This window comes from Dendrobates tinctorius, unplaced genomic scaffold (genome assembly GCF_039654945.1).
Source record: "Dendrobates tinctorius isolate UK_male_01 unplaced genomic scaffold, ASM3965494v1 ptg000182l, whole genome shotgun sequence".
NCBI classification, from domain to species: domain Eukaryota; kingdom Metazoa; phylum Chordata; class Amphibia; order Anura; family Dendrobatidae; genus Dendrobates; species Dendrobates tinctorius.
Window position 1 is genome coordinate 2,160,515 of NW_027361849.1, and position 15,375 is coordinate 2,175,889.

A 15,375-nucleotide genomic window follows, 5' to 3' on the forward strand; every position below is an offset into this window, starting at 1 on the left:
ACTATGGGATGGAGGATGTGTGATGGGTATATGGGCATGGGACTATGGGATGGAGGATGTATGATGGGTATATGGGCATGGGACTATGGGATCAAGGATGTGTGATGGGTATATGGGCATGGGACTATGGGATGGAGGATGTGTGATGGGTATATGGGCATGGGACTATGGGATGGAGGATATGTATAATGGGTATATGGGCACGGGACTATGGGGTGGAGGATGTGTGATGGGTATATGGGCATGGGACTATGGGATGGAGGATGTATGATGGGTATATGGGCATGGGACTATGGGATCAAGGATGTGTGATGGGTATATGGGCACGGGACTATGGGATGGAGGATGTGTGATGGGTATATGAAAATGGTATGGAGGATATGTATGATGGGTATATGGGCATGGGACTATGGGATCAAGGATGTGTGATGGGTATATGGGCACGGGACTATGGGATGGAGGATGTGTGATGGGTATATGGGCATGGGACTATGGGATGGCGGATATGTATGATGGGTATATGGGCACGGGACTATGGGATGTAGGATATGTATGATGGGTATATGGGCACAGGACTATGGGATGGAGGATGTGTGATGGATATATGGGCATGGGACTATGGGATGGTGGATATGTATGATGGGTATATGGGCACTGGACTATGGGATGGAGGATGTGTGATGGATATATGGGCATGGGACTATGGGATGGTGGATATGTATGATGGGTATATGGGCACTGGACTATGGGATGGAGGATGTGTGATGGGTATATGGGCACGGGACTATGGGATGGTGGATATGTATGATGGGTATATGGGCACGGGACTATGGGATGTAGGATATGTATGATGGGTATATGGGCACTGGACTATGGGATGTAGGATATGTATGATGGGTATATGGGCACAGGACTATGGGATGGAGGATGTGTGATGGATATATGGGCATGGGACTATGGGATGGTGGATATGTATGATGGGTATATGGGCACTGGACTATGGGATGGAGGATGTGTGATGGGTATATGGGCACGGGACTATGGGATGGTGGATATGTATGATGGGTATATGGGCACGGGACTATGGGATGTAGGATATGTATGATGGGTATATGGGCACGGGACTATGGGATGTAGGATATGTATGATGGGTATATGGGCACTGGACTATGGGATGGAGGATGTGTGATGGGTATATGGGCACGGGACTATGGGATGGTGGATATGTATGATGGGTATATGGGCACGGGACTATGGGATGTAGGATATGTATGATGGGTATATGGGCACAGGACTATGGGATGGAGGATATGTATGATGGGTATATGGGCACAGGACTATGGGATGGAGGATATGTATGATGGGTATATGGGCACGGGACTATGGGATGGAGGATAATTATAATTTGTTATAACTAACCACAGTTAGTTACTATGCCTGAGCAGTGCCGGGCTCTTCAGCTAGTATACTATATATCCACAGCTTTTTTTTAGAGAATATGAATGATAACACCAAAACTTTTCCTCCACTCATGGTTAGTGGTTGGGTGAAGCCATTTATGGTCAACCTACTGTGTTTTCTCTTTTTACATCATATTGACAACCCAAAACATCCAAATGACCCTGATCAACAGTTCACATACCCTTTTGATTTTGGCCTGTCGGCCAGTGCACAGATTCACACTCGGCAGTGACAACTCCTGTTTTCTAACTCTCCTTGTTCACGAGTCATTTAGTAATTAAGCCTCAGACTGAGAAACATTTCAATATAAACTAATATACAAAGTGATGACTCTTCTAATAATGGTTTGTCTTCCAGGACAATTCGAGCTGCCACCTGGCTGGACCCCGATGACTAACAATGATGTGACCGTGGTTGTGGTCACGGCTGGAAGTCAAGAATACAATCACGTGGAGGCGCTGTTCAGACAGTCGTGTCAGATGAGAATAGTCAATGTAAGTCCCTAAACTCTCCGCACTGAGAGCTATGGCATCACGAGCCACGTGGCCTGACTGCAGTGCATGAAGGGTTAAATTTTCATGTTGTGTATGTCCTAAATTTACCGAAGATTTAAGTCCAGGATAAAAGTGTCTGTAGACATGAGCTAAAAGTAGGATGATGGTGGATCATCTTTCTGAGCAGTCAATCATCTGCTGAGCGGTCGGTCGTCTTTCTGAGCGGTTGATCGCCTGCTGAGCGGTCGGTCGTCTGCTGATCGGTCAATCGCCTGCTGAGCGGTTGGTCGTTTGCTGATCGGTCAATCGCCTGCTGAGCGGTTGGTCGTCTTTCTGAGCGGTCAATCATCTGCTGAGCTGTCAATCGCCTACTGAGCGGTCGGTTGTCTTTGAGCGGTCAATCGCCTGCTGAGCGGTCGGTTGTCTTTGAGCGGTTGGTTGTCTTTGAGCGGTCGGTTGTCTTTGAGCGGTCAATCACCTGCTGAGCGGTCGGTTGTCTTTGAGCGGTCGGTTGTCTTTGAGCGGTCGGTTGTCTTTGAGCGGTCGGTTGTCTTTGAGCGGTCGGTTGCTGAGCGGTCGGTCGTCTGCTGAGCGGTCAATCACCTGCTGAGCGGTTGGTCGTCTTTCTGAGCGGTCGGTCGTTTTTCTGAGCGGTCGATCATCTTTCTGAGCAGTCGGTCGTTTTTCCGAGCGGTCACTACTTCGGTGCTGCTGCACAATATTTGGGCACCGATTCCTCAAGACACACCACTTTACTCACCAGACTTAATGAGGGGGCGTGTGGTGGAGTCCGACACCCCAGATTTCATTAGGAGAAGCGTCTTACAAGTGGCGTGCGCCTCCATTCACCTCGCCAATCTCTATCATGGAGGTTGTGATGAATCAGACGAGTCGTGGCATCACATCTCCCACCACGCTCCTGTCCCACCCCAGCTCCATCCATTTTGTAGCAGATGGCAGAAAGTGGCGTGAAAACACCGAAGTCCTGTATACCAGATTCTGGTGACATTGCTCTGATGGACCATAGTGACCATTTCGGTCGTTCGGACCGGCCGCATGTGATCGGTGGCACCGGGTGAAGTTATCTTTGTGGGATGGTCAGGGAGAACGTCACGGACCAGCAAGTACCGCACTGAAAGCTTTAGACACAGGGACATCATGGTTTCTGTCATCAGCGACTAAAACGATCAATTGGCACCAGCTGCACCCTGGTGTGTACGGCGTCCTGACAGCTCGAGCCACAGCAACATTATCAGAGCTGGCAGATAGCCCGGCAATAGTGGCTACCAGGACACCCGCTCCGATGCCCACCAAGACACAGCCGGAACCTCTGCATAACCGGGAGGACAAGCGTCCATGTGAGGAGACTGCACGACATGTAACACTGCTAGATGCCACCACATAGTGCCGGTATATTACCGGTCTGGTAGACGCGGACACATTGTGCCGGTATATCACCGCTCTGGTAACTCTAACCTCGTGTCTCTTTCTTTGCAGATAGACAGAATTCAGAACAAGGATTTGTGGATGAATTACCAGATAAAGAAACAGGCGATCGACACCAAGAACGGGACAAAGACCAATGAGAAGCAACTCTTCCACGGGACCGACTCCAGCACAATAAAGACTGTAAACCAAAATGGATTCAATCGAAGCTACGCAGGAAAAAATGGTGAGATCCATGGATATATGACAGTCCGGGACATGGGGGGACACATGGGGTATGTGACAGATACCGAACGGGGAATAAGTGGTATATACGACAGTCAGGGGCTGGGGGGGATAAGTGGGATATACGACAGTCCGGGGCTGGGGGGGATAAGTGGGATATACGACAGTCCGGGGCTGGGGGGGATAAGTGGGATATATGACAGTCCGGGGCTGGGGGGGTTAAGTGGGATATACGACAGTCCGGGGCTGGGGGGGATAAGTGGGGTATATGACAGTCCGGGGCTGGGGGGATAAGTGGGGTATATGACAGTCCGGGGCTGGGGGGATAAGTGGGGTATATGACAGTCCGGGGCTGGGGGGATAAGTGGGGTATATGACAGTCCGGGGCTGGGAGGATAAGTGGGGTATATAACGACAGTCCGGGGCTGGGTGGATAAGTGGGGTATATGACGACAGTCCGGGGCTGCGGGGATAAGTGGGGTATATGACGACAGTCCGGGGCTGCGGGGATAAGTGGGGTATATGACGACAGTCCGGGGCTGGGTGGATAAGTGAGATATGACGACAGTCCGGGGCTGGGTGGATAAGTGAGATATGACCGTCCGGGGCCGGGGGGGAATAAGTGGGATATATGACAGGGCTGGGGGGGGGGGAATAAGTGGGATATACGACAGTCCGGGGCTGGGGGGATAAGTGGGATATACGACAGTCCGGGGCTGGGGGGGATAAGTGGGATGTACAACAGTCCGGGGCTGGGGGGGATAAGTGGGATATAAGACAGTCCGGGGCTGGGGGGGATAAGTGGGATATACGACAGTCCGGGGCTGGGGGGGATAAGTGGGATATAAGACAGTCCGGGGCTGGGGGGGATAAGTGGGATATAAGACAGTCCGGGGCTGGGGGGGATAAGTGGGATATAAGACAGTCAGGGGCTGGGGGGATAAGTGGGATATAAGACAGTCAGGGGCTGGGGGGATAAGTGGGATATAAGACAGTCCGGGGCTGGGGGGGATAAGTGGGATATACGACAGTCCGGGGCTGGGGGGATAAGTGGGATATACGACAGTCCGGGGCTGGGGGGGATAAGTGGGATATAAGACAGTCCGGGGCTGGGGGGGATAAGTGGGATATAAGACAGTCCGGGGCTGGGGGGGATAAGTGGTGTATACGACAGTCAGGGGCTGAGGGGATAAGTGGGATATACGACAGTCAGGGGCTGGGGGGATAAGTGGGATATACGACAGTCAGGGGCTGGGGGGGATAAGTGGGGTATACGACAGTCAGGGGCTGGGGGGGATAAGTGGGGTATACGACAGTCCGGGGCTGGGGGGGATAAGTGGGATGTACGACAGTCCGGGGCTGGGGGGGATAAGTGGGATATACGACAGTCCGGGGCTGGGGGGATAAGTGGGATATAAGACAGTCCGGGGCTGCGGGGATAAGTGGGATGTACGACAGTCCGGGGCTGGGGGGGATAAGTGGGATATACGACAGTCCGGGGCTGGGGGGGATAAGTGGGATGTACGACAGTCCGGGGCTGGGGGGGATAAGTGAGATATGCGACAGTCGCGGTGAGGGGATAAGTGGGGTATACGACGGGGTGAGGGGATAAGTGGGATATAAGACAGTCCGGGGCTGGGGGGATAAGTGGGATATACGACAGTCCGGGGCTGGGGGGATAAGTGGGATATAAGACAGTCCGGGGCTGCGGGGATAAGTGGGATGTACGACAGTCCGGGGCTGGGGGGGATAAGTGGGATATACGACAGTCCGGGGCTGGGGGGGATAAGTGGGATGTACGACAGTCCGGGGCTGGGGGGGATAAGTGAGATATGCGACAGTCGCGGTGAGGGGATAAGTGGGGTATACGACGGGGTGAGGGGATAAGTGGGATATAAGACAGTCCGGGGCTGGGGGGATAAGTGGGATATGCGACAGTCGCGGTGAGGGGATAAGTGGGGTATACGACGGGGTGAGGGGATAAGTGGGATATAAGACAGTCCGGGGCTGGGGGGATAAGTGGGATATAAGACAGTCCGGGGCTGGGGGGGATAAGTGGGGTATACGACAGTCAGGGGCTGAGGGGATAAGTGGGATATAAGACAGTCTGGGGCTGGGGGGGATAAGTGGGGTATACGACAGTCAGGGGCTGAGGGGATAAGTGGGGTATACGACAGTCCGGGGCTGGGGGGTATAAGTGGGATATAAGACAGTCCGGGGCTGGGGGGATAAGTGGGATATACGACAGTCAGGGGCTGAGGGGATAAGTGGGATATACGACAGTCAGGGGCTGAGGGGATAAGTGGGATATACGACAGTCCGGGGCTGGGGGGATAAGTGGGATATAAGACAGTCCGGGGCTGGGGGGGTTAAGTGGGGTATACGACAGTCAGGGGCTGAGGGGATAAGTGGGATATAAGACAGTCTGGGGCTGAGGGGATAAGTGGGATATAAGACAGTCTGGGGCTGGGGGGGATAAGTGGGATATACGACAGTCAGGGGCTGAGGGGATAAGTGGGATATACGACAGTCCGGGGCTGGGGGGATAAGTGGGATATAAGACAGTCCGGGGCTGGGGGGGTTAAGTGGGGTATACGACAGTCAGGGGCTGAGGGGATAAGTGGGATATAAGACAGTTCGGGGCTGGGGGGGTTAAGTGGGGTATACGACAGTCAGGGGCTGAGGGGATAAGTGGGATATAAGACAGTCTGGGGCTGGGGGGGATAAGTGGGATATACGACAGTCAGGGGCTGAGGGGATAAGTGGGATATACGACAGTCCGGGGCTGGGGGGATAAGTGGGATATAAGACAGTCCGGGGCTGGGGGGGTTAAGTGGGGTATACGACAGTCAGGGGCTGAGGGGATAAGTGGGATATAAGACAGTCTGGGGCTGGGGGGGATAAGTGGGGTATACGACAGTCAGGGGCTGAGGGGATAAGTGGGGTATACGACAGTCCGGGGCTGGGGGGGATAAGTGGGATGTACGACAGTCTGGGGCTGGGGGGGATAAGTGGGGTATAAGACAGTCCGGGGCTAGGGGAATAAGTGGGATATAAGACAGTCTGGGGCTGGGGGGGATAAGTGGGGTATACGACAGTCAGGGGCTGAGGGGATAAGTGGGATATACGACAGTCGGGCTGGGGGGATAAGTGGGATATAATACAGTCCGGGGCTGGGGGGGATAAGTGGGGTATACGACAGTCCGGGGCTGGGGGGATAAGTGTGATATACGACAGTCTGGGGCTGCGGGGATAAGTGGGATGTACGACAGTCCGGGGCTGGGGGGATAAGTGGGATATACGACAGTCCGGGGCTGGGGGGGATAAGTGGGATATACGACAGTCGGGCTGAGGGGATAAGTGGGGTATACGACAGTCCGGGGCTGAGGGGATAAGTGGGATATAAGACAGTCCGGGGCTGGGGGGATAAGTGGGATATACGACAGTCCGGGGCTGGGGGGATAAGTGGGATATACGACAGTCCGGGGCTGAGGGGATAAGTGGGGTATACGACAGTCCGGGGCTGAGGGGATAAGTGGGATATACGACAGTCCGGGGCTGGGGGGATAAGTGGGATATACGACAGTCCGGGGCTGGGGGGATAAGTGGGATATACGACAGTCTGGGGCTGCGGGGATAAGTGGGATGTACGACAGTCCGGGGCTGGGGGGATAAGTGGGATATACGACAGTCCGGGGCTGGGGCGATAAGTGGGATATACGACAGTCGGGCTGAGGGGATAAGTGGGGTATACGACAGTCCGGGGCTGGGGGGGATAAGTGGGATATACGACAGTCGGGCTGAGGGGATAAGTGGGGTATACGACAGTCCGGGGCTGAGGGGATAAGTGGGATATAAGACAGTCCGGGGCTGGGGGGATAAGTGGGATATACGACAGTCCGGGGCTGAGGGGATAAGTGGGATATAAGACAGTCCGGGGCTGGGGGGATAAGTGGGATATACGACAGTCCGGGGCTGAGGGGATAAGTGGGGTATACGACAGTCCGGGGCTGAGGGGATAAGTGGGATATACGACAGTCCGGGGCTGAGGGGATAAGTGGGATATACGACAGTCCGGGGCTGGGGGGATAAGTGGGATATACGACAGTCCGGGGCTGGGGCGATAAGTGGGATATACGACAGTCGGGCTGAGGGGATAAGTGGGGTATACGACGGGGTGAGGGGATAAGTGGGATATAAGACAGTCCGGGGCTGGGGGGGATAAGTGGGATATAAGACAGTCCGGGGCTGGGGGGATAAGTGGGGTATACGACAGTCCGGGGCTGAGGGGATAAGTGGGATATACGACAGTCCGGGGCTGGGGGGATAAGTGGGATATACGACAGTCCGGGGCTGGGGGGGATAAGTGGGATATACGACAGAGGTTCAGGGGATAAGTGGTATATACGACAGTCCTGGGCATGTGGCAGTCCGGGGATGGGGGATACGTGGGATATATGATAGTCTGGGGCCCTTGGATTATGTGGGATATATTACAGTTCGGCGCTCGTGAGGACACATGGGCTATATGATAGTCCAGGGCTCAGGGGGATACGTGGGATATAAGACAGTCCGGGGCTGGGGGGATAAGTGGGATATAAGACAGTCCGGGGCTGGGGGGATAAGTGGGATATAAGACAGTCCGGGGCTGGGGGGGATAAGTGGGATATAAGACAGTCCGGGGCTGAGGGGATAAGTGGGATATACGACAGTCCGGGGCTGAGGGGATAAGTGGGATATAAGACAGTCCGGGGCTGAGGAGATAAGTGGGATATAAGACAGTCCGGGGCTGGGGGGATAAGTGGGATATAAGACAGTCCGGGGCTGGGGGGGATAAGTGGGATATACGACAGTCCTGGGCATGTGGCAGTCCGGGGATGGGGGATACGTGGGATATATGATAGTCTGGGGCCCTTGGATTATGTGGGATATATTACAGTTCGGCGCTCGTGAGGACACATGGGCTATATGATAGTCCAGGGCTCAGGGGGATACGTGGGATATGACAGTCCGGGATCCGGGTGGGGTTTGTGACAGGACATATGAGTAATGGATAATAAAGTAACTTGGCACTCAACTGAATGATCCTTTTTGAAAATAAGTTTTTATTGTGGCAGTCACAAAGGACGTTTCGGCCTACAATTGGCCTTCGTCAGTCCGACTGCTGCAGATGATGAAGTTAAAAGTGGAGAATTATATAAGATCCTATTACAAGGCAGTGATTTTGGAGGTTACTGCAATGACCAACTGCCTATAACACGTGTAGTGCTCTGGTGAATCCGGAGGAACAGGAACAGGCAATGGAGCTTAAGTCTCTAGGAGCTTTATGGCTGTAAGAGTTTATGCCTGGTGGGTATGGGTTAATATCTTTTGATACTTGAACCAATTAATGTTAGAGAAAAATAAATTTCTTATAATCCTAAGAGGTTAATGCCTGAGACGCTTTAACAGTCTTGTATCAGTAGATCAGGTTACATGAACACGGGCAGGTGTAGTGCCTGGGCGTATGGACCTGGACGCAGTATCCGCTGCTAGCCCCGGACGTGTCCATACGCCCAGGCACTACACCTGCACGTGTTCATGTAACCTGATCTACTGATACAAGACTGTTAAAGCGTCTCAGGCATTAACCTCTTAGGATTATAAGAAATTTATTTTTCTCTAACATTAATTGGTTCAAGTATCAAAAGATATTAACCCATACCCACCAGGCATAAACTCTTACAGCCATAAAGCTCCTAGAGACTTAAGCTCCATTGCCTGTTCCTCCGGATTCACCAGAGCACTACACGTGTTATAGGCAGTTGGTCATTGCAGTAACCTCCAAAATCACTGCCTTGTAATAGGATCTTGTATAATTCTCCACTTTTAACTTCATCATCTGCAGCAGTCGGCAGACTGACGAAGGCCAATTGTAGGCCGAAACGTCCTTTGTGACTGCCACAATAAAAACTTATTTTCAAAATGGATCATTCAGTTGAGTGCCAAGTTACTTTATTATTCACTTGGGTCTGGGTAACCTACTTGTGCACCTTGTAGTACTGCCACGCTATACTTTATACGAGTAATGGAGTCTGTTTCTCTTGTACACAGCGGCTTGTTATGGAAATGGGACGTATTTTGCTGTGGATTCCAGTTATTCTGCGCACGACCAGTACTCCAAACCAGACGCAAATGGCCTGAAATACATGTACCTGGCCCGGGTCCTCACCGGAGCGTTTTGTGCCGGCCAAAAGGGAATGCTGGCTCCACCGCCCAAGAACGCACCTAACGTCACCGACCTGTACGACAGCGTCACTGACAACACGGCCAGGCCCACCATGTTTGTGATCTTCCATGACATCCAGGCGTACCCCGAGTATCTCATCAGCTTCACAAAGTGATTTGTGCTCTTCCCGGGTGAGGGTTTGATCTATTCCCTTCTCTTAGAAGCTGGACGCCATTACCGGGGTCGTGTGCTCCCTCTGATGACACAGACGTCTCCTCTGGACACTCGTCCTTCTGTGCCACCATCTGACACAGCAGATCTTTCACCCTAATGCCCCCATCTTGTTGCGTTCTCTGCCCATCCTCCTCTGTAGTGCCACCACAGGCCGCGCTCCTCCACTCTGACATCTTCCCCCATCCTCCTTTGTGTTGGTTATGTATAGACATTGTATCACTCAGTCGCTGATGGTATGGCCACCGCTGATATGGCCACTGCTGGGGTGCTCTGGCGGCCTCCCTTGACCTTTAGGTCAGTGTTGTACTCAGTGCATCAGAGGACATTGCAGCTACCGGACGGCGCCAGATTGTGCCGGACATAACGCGACCTCTCTGCAGAGGAATGACCTTCAGAGCGCTGGCAGGAGCCAGAGGATCCCACAAGACTTCAGCAAAGGCGCAAATAGAATAATGAGGTGTGTGCACACAAAGACTAATTCACTGGACTTAGTGGCGGATGCCACCAAACGATCACAGTCGGCCACGTCACCCGTCAGTCTCGTTACCTCATGGTGGCCTTCGCTACTTCGGCCTTTCTTTTTCTGGACATAACGCTGATTTCCCATCTTCTTCCATCAAACTTAGATTTTTTTTTCTTCCGATCTGGTTTTTTTGTTTCAGCGCCGGTTGGAGCCGCTACATTTCACCAATTATTTTCTTCAGTTGAACCAAGAAGTTTACAATAAATATTATCAATGAAAGAAAAGACGCGAGGATTTATTATTGTAAATGCAGTTTTAGAAAATGGTGACAACGTGTTGAGTAGACGGCGGAGAGAAAGCCGCCTGGAAATGACTGAGTGCCAAGGCCAATCCAGCCCCGAGGCCGCAGCTACGACACGCAGGAGCGTGGGAAGTGTGAGAGCAGGGTTTAGATTCTCTTTTCTTTTAAACATCTTTTTATTGATTTAAACGAAGAGTAGAGTATTACAGAGGTAGAATGCAGTATAGAGCTTCGTGGTCATCCTTCCGTTGCCTTATTACCCAAGGGATCTAAATCCAATATATATTGTTGCATAGTAATATTGGGAGAATCCCGATCTCCAGCCCAGCTAGCCTTAGGGCGGATGCCTCAGAGAAACAGTCAGACTTCCACCACGTAAATTGAACAAAATCAGTCAACTAGTATAAGGAAAGAGAAAGGCGGTAGAAGGAGGGGAGCGGGTAACAGGGTAGAGGGGAAGCCCCGGTTAAGGAGGAGTATTATTTTTTTTTTTTTGGGCGGGAAATTCTTCCCAGTATGCGGGACCTGTCGATGAGTATTACTGTCAGATAAGGCTGCGTTCCCTAATTAATTTATGAATTCAGTTGTCAACTTAATATCTCTAAGTATTCATCCTTTTCCGTAAATCATTGCCATGGAGCCCAGGTCGCACTGAATTTTCCTTGTTTGGAATTCGTGTAGGCTATTATTTCTTCTATACCTTAGGGTTAGGCAATCTGATAGACGTGGCCGACTATTTGTAGCACGCTTCTCCAAAACGGCTGGATCTTATCGCACAGCCACCACTTGTGCAAGAACGATCCTTTTTCTCCAGAGCTTCTCCAACAATTTGACGACGCGCTGGGCTGCCATATCTGTTTCAGGAGTAGCAGACCATCTGGCGAGAATCTTACATGAATGCTCTTGAACCCTTACACAACCTGTTGGGCCATGCGGATTTTTGCAAATATTCTCCACCTCCCAATCTAGTAATTTGATTTCAAGTTCTTTTTCCCATTTTAATATGAATCTCCGCTTGACGGGGATTGAGCATGTCAAAAGTATCTGGTGTAGCCGAGCCAGCACACCTTTTTGGTGGTTTCTGTTGAGTCACTAGTTTTTCAAAGACCGTTACTTCTCTGTGCGGGAACCCAGCTTGTGGATAGGATCTTACGGCTGTTTTAAGCCTATAATAGTGTGGGAGCTTATCTTGTAGTTCTGCTAACGGGAGTAGTGCGCCCTCCTCCATGAAATTGTCTAAAGGCCCCATCACACAGCGATCTCGCTAGCGAGAGCGCTGATTTTGTGACACATCAGCGATCTCACTGGTGAGATCGCTGTGTGTGACGGGGGATCAGTGGCTGCCCCCCCCCCCCGCGGGGTACCGCTGATCGTGCAGCAGCTGCCTGGGCCGTTTTTTGGTCGCTAGTCTCCTGCTGCCCATCGCGCATCGCTGCGTGTGGCAGCGAGAGACCAGCGATCAGCGACGCTGGTTACTAATGTAAACATCGGGTATCCAGGAGCCGCGCGGCTCTTAGATACCCGATGTTTACATTAGTAACCAGCGTCGCTGGGGCTGTCTATGTGACCGCTCACCAGCGATCAGCCTAACGATGTCCCAGCGATCGCATCATGTCAGATTGTTGGTGGGATTGCTGGGACATTATGTGTAAAGGGGGCTTAACTCCTCGTTGATCCTATGTAAAGAGTCTGAATTCTTAATGTTGGAGTGGTCCAAATAAAGGCCAGGTAGGTCCATTACTTTGATCAAAGGCGATAGAAGTAGCATAAAAGAGGAGGAATATTTGGTCCAGGTCTTGATTAAATTTTTTGATATTGCGTTTGGGACTACTAGATTCTGGATAAATTCTTTAGATGAGTGAAGATTAGTGGAGACTGGGACTGGCACTGACTCATTCGCAATCTCTGTCCACAGCTCGTGTTTGACCCCTCATCCAGTCGACTATTAGGGACAGAGTCGCCGCAGCATGATATTAGAACTCCCTTTATTTCTGGGTGTTGTCTAATGCTTTGAATCAACGTCTCAATAGTTAAAACGAACAAAGCCGGCGAGAGAGGGCAGCCTTGACGAGAAAGCCGGGAAGAGAGGGCAGCCTTGACGAGAAAGCCGGCAAGAGAGGGCAGCCTTGACGAGAAAGCCGGTGAGAGAGGGCAGGCTTGAGGCGAAAGCCGGCGAGAGAGGGCAGGCTTGAGGCGAAAGCCGGCGAGAGAGGGCAGCCTTGAGGCGAAAGCCGGCGAGAGAGGGCAGCCTTGAGGCGAAAGCCGGCGAGAGAGGGCAGCCTTGAGGCGAAAGCCGGCGAGAGAGGGCAGCCTTGAGGCGAAAGCCGGCGAGAGAGGGCAGCCTTGAGGCGAAAGCCGGCGAGAGAGGGCAGCCTTGAGGCGAAAGCCGGCGAGAGAGGGCAGCCTTGAGGCGAAAGCCGGCGAGAGAGGGCAGCCTTGAGGCGTGCCATTTTTAATTTCATAGGATGGAGAGAAGTCTCCGTTTACCCTTACTTTTGCAGTGGGGGACTTATACGTTTGGAAGATGGTGTTAATAGGGAAGGGAAACCAAATCTCGCGAGGGTCTCTTGCATGTATGTCCAGTCCACCCTGTCGATCGCCTTCTCCGCATTCGTACCCATTAGGGCTTGCGGTGGTTGTATGCATGTTGCATCAGGTACAGTGCCCTTAAGGAGTTATCTCTCCCTTCTCTGCCTCCTACGAAGCCTACTTGTTCGGGAGAGATTAACATGTCTAGCACCAGACCAATTCTTGTGGCAATCATTTTTGCGAAAACTTCACTGTTCAGTAAAGAAATTGGTCTATAATTGCTGCACAATTCAGGATCCTTACCCTTTGTGAATTAAAGAGATACGCGCTTCTCATGTCTGCCTCGTGAAGGCCGCACCTTTCAAACTTCATTACATAACCTCAAGAGATGAGGGCTCAGCAATTCTTGAAAAGTTTTATAGTGGGATGCAGGGAGACCGCCCGGACCTGGGCTTTTGCCCATGGGGCAGTTCGACAGGGTAGACTGGAGTTCATCGATTGGGAAGGGGACTATTAGATCAAGTTGTTGTTTTTCAGAGAGAGTTGAAAGTCTAATAAAAATTCCATTATATCACCTCATCTTTTTTCTAGTTGATCTCCACTCTCTTCAGGACGTATATCCTAGAGAGAGGAATAATACTCTCCAAAGGCGGAGACTATTCTTTCCGGGTTCGTGATCTTCGTTCCATCTGGGCTTTTTATCCTGTAAATAAGTGATCTCGCTTTTCTTTTTTTAACCAATTAGACCCTGAACGTTGACATTTTATCCCCATGTTCAAACATTCTGTGTTTCCACTTTGTGAACATTTTTATTGAGTCTTTATTTGATAGGTCCCTAAGGGCTTGTCTTTTTTGTGATAGCAGAGGTGTCAGGGTTAAGTGACTTTATATGATCTCGCTCTAGGGTTTGGATCTCTTTAAATAGGGAATCTAGTTTTTCTTTCTGTGCTTTGTTCTTATATGAAGCTAAAGAGATCATTTCACCTCTTATTACGGCCTTGTGGGCCTCCCAAATAGATGAAAATTCTATGTTGTCTTGTAGATCGATCTCCAAGAATTCTTGAAGCTTCCCTTTTATTTTGCATCTAGAAGACTCCTCAGACAGTAAAGTCTCGTTTAGTCTCCTTGGGTTATTTTTTGGTCTATCAGTATAGAATGATCAGAGTGGACACTTGGGATTATTTGCGTGTCTCTCAGATACGGGATCATCTGAAATGGTATGGAAAGGTAATCTATTCTACTCTATGACGACTGCGCTTGTGAGAAGTGGGTAAAGTCTTTCACGGTGGGGTGAAGATATCTCCGTATCAATCAATCGACTTAAATGTAGAGTTGCATGAATGCGTTTTTGGGAACGCTAGATTTCCCCGTTGAGGAGTCCATTGTTGGCTCTAGACGAGTGTTTAAATCACCCCCTAAGATTACAGTGCCCTCCACAAATTGGTTGACCTCTCTCATAACTTTGGAGAACCAGGTGTCTTGTTTCGTATTAGGAGCATAAATGTTTCCTATCTTGACCAGTTTGTGGGTGATTTTCCCTTTAACGAAGAAATATCTCCCCTCCTCATCGTGAAGCATATCCAAGTATTGAAATGGTGTCTACTTGGCGATTGCCGCTCCTCTTCCCTTCCTGGAGGAAGGAAATGAGTGGAACCATGTGCTGTAGTAGTGTTCCTCTAAGTTTGGGGCTTTCTCTCGTATGAAGCGTGTCTCTCGCAGCAGAGCAATGTCTATCCCTAACTTCTTGATATGTGCCAGTACCTGGGTTCGTTTAATCGGTGCATTCAATCCTCTCACATTGTATGATGCTATTGTTGTCGTTTCTTGTGTTCGGTCAGCCGTGTCAAGTCACAGTAGAACAGGGTCTCAGACGTGGCCGTGGGATGATCCGACGAAGGTCTTGGGAGGGGGTAAGGGGGCTGGGTAAAAATAGGAAAGTGTTAATCTTTCTTTTCTCAGAGTATTAGCGATATGGGCTTGGTGCCCTAGATTGACAATTTTACCTTATGTCTAT

General features: G+C 50.9%; 1 protein-coding gene across 2 annotated transcripts in view; it reads left to right on the plus strand.

The window, feature by feature from the left end:
* LOC141054984 (protein mono-ADP-ribosyltransferase PARP14-like) overlaps positions 1-10,815 on the plus strand; it is a 58,917-nt gene extending 48,102 nt beyond the window's left edge. For both annotated transcript variants that reach the window (XM_073551909.1, XM_073551910.1), the window contains exons 15-17: positions 1,819-1,955; positions 3,453-3,627; positions 9,720-10,815. In XM_073551909.1, the coding sequence (XP_073408010.1) occupies positions 1,819-1,955; positions 3,453-3,627; positions 9,720-10,009 (602 nt within the window). In that variant the 3' untranslated portion in view covers positions 10,010-10,815. The remainder of the gene's footprint in view (positions 1-1,818; positions 1,956-3,452; positions 3,628-9,719) is intronic.
* The last annotated feature ends 4,560 nt before the right edge of the window (positions 10,816-15,375 follow it).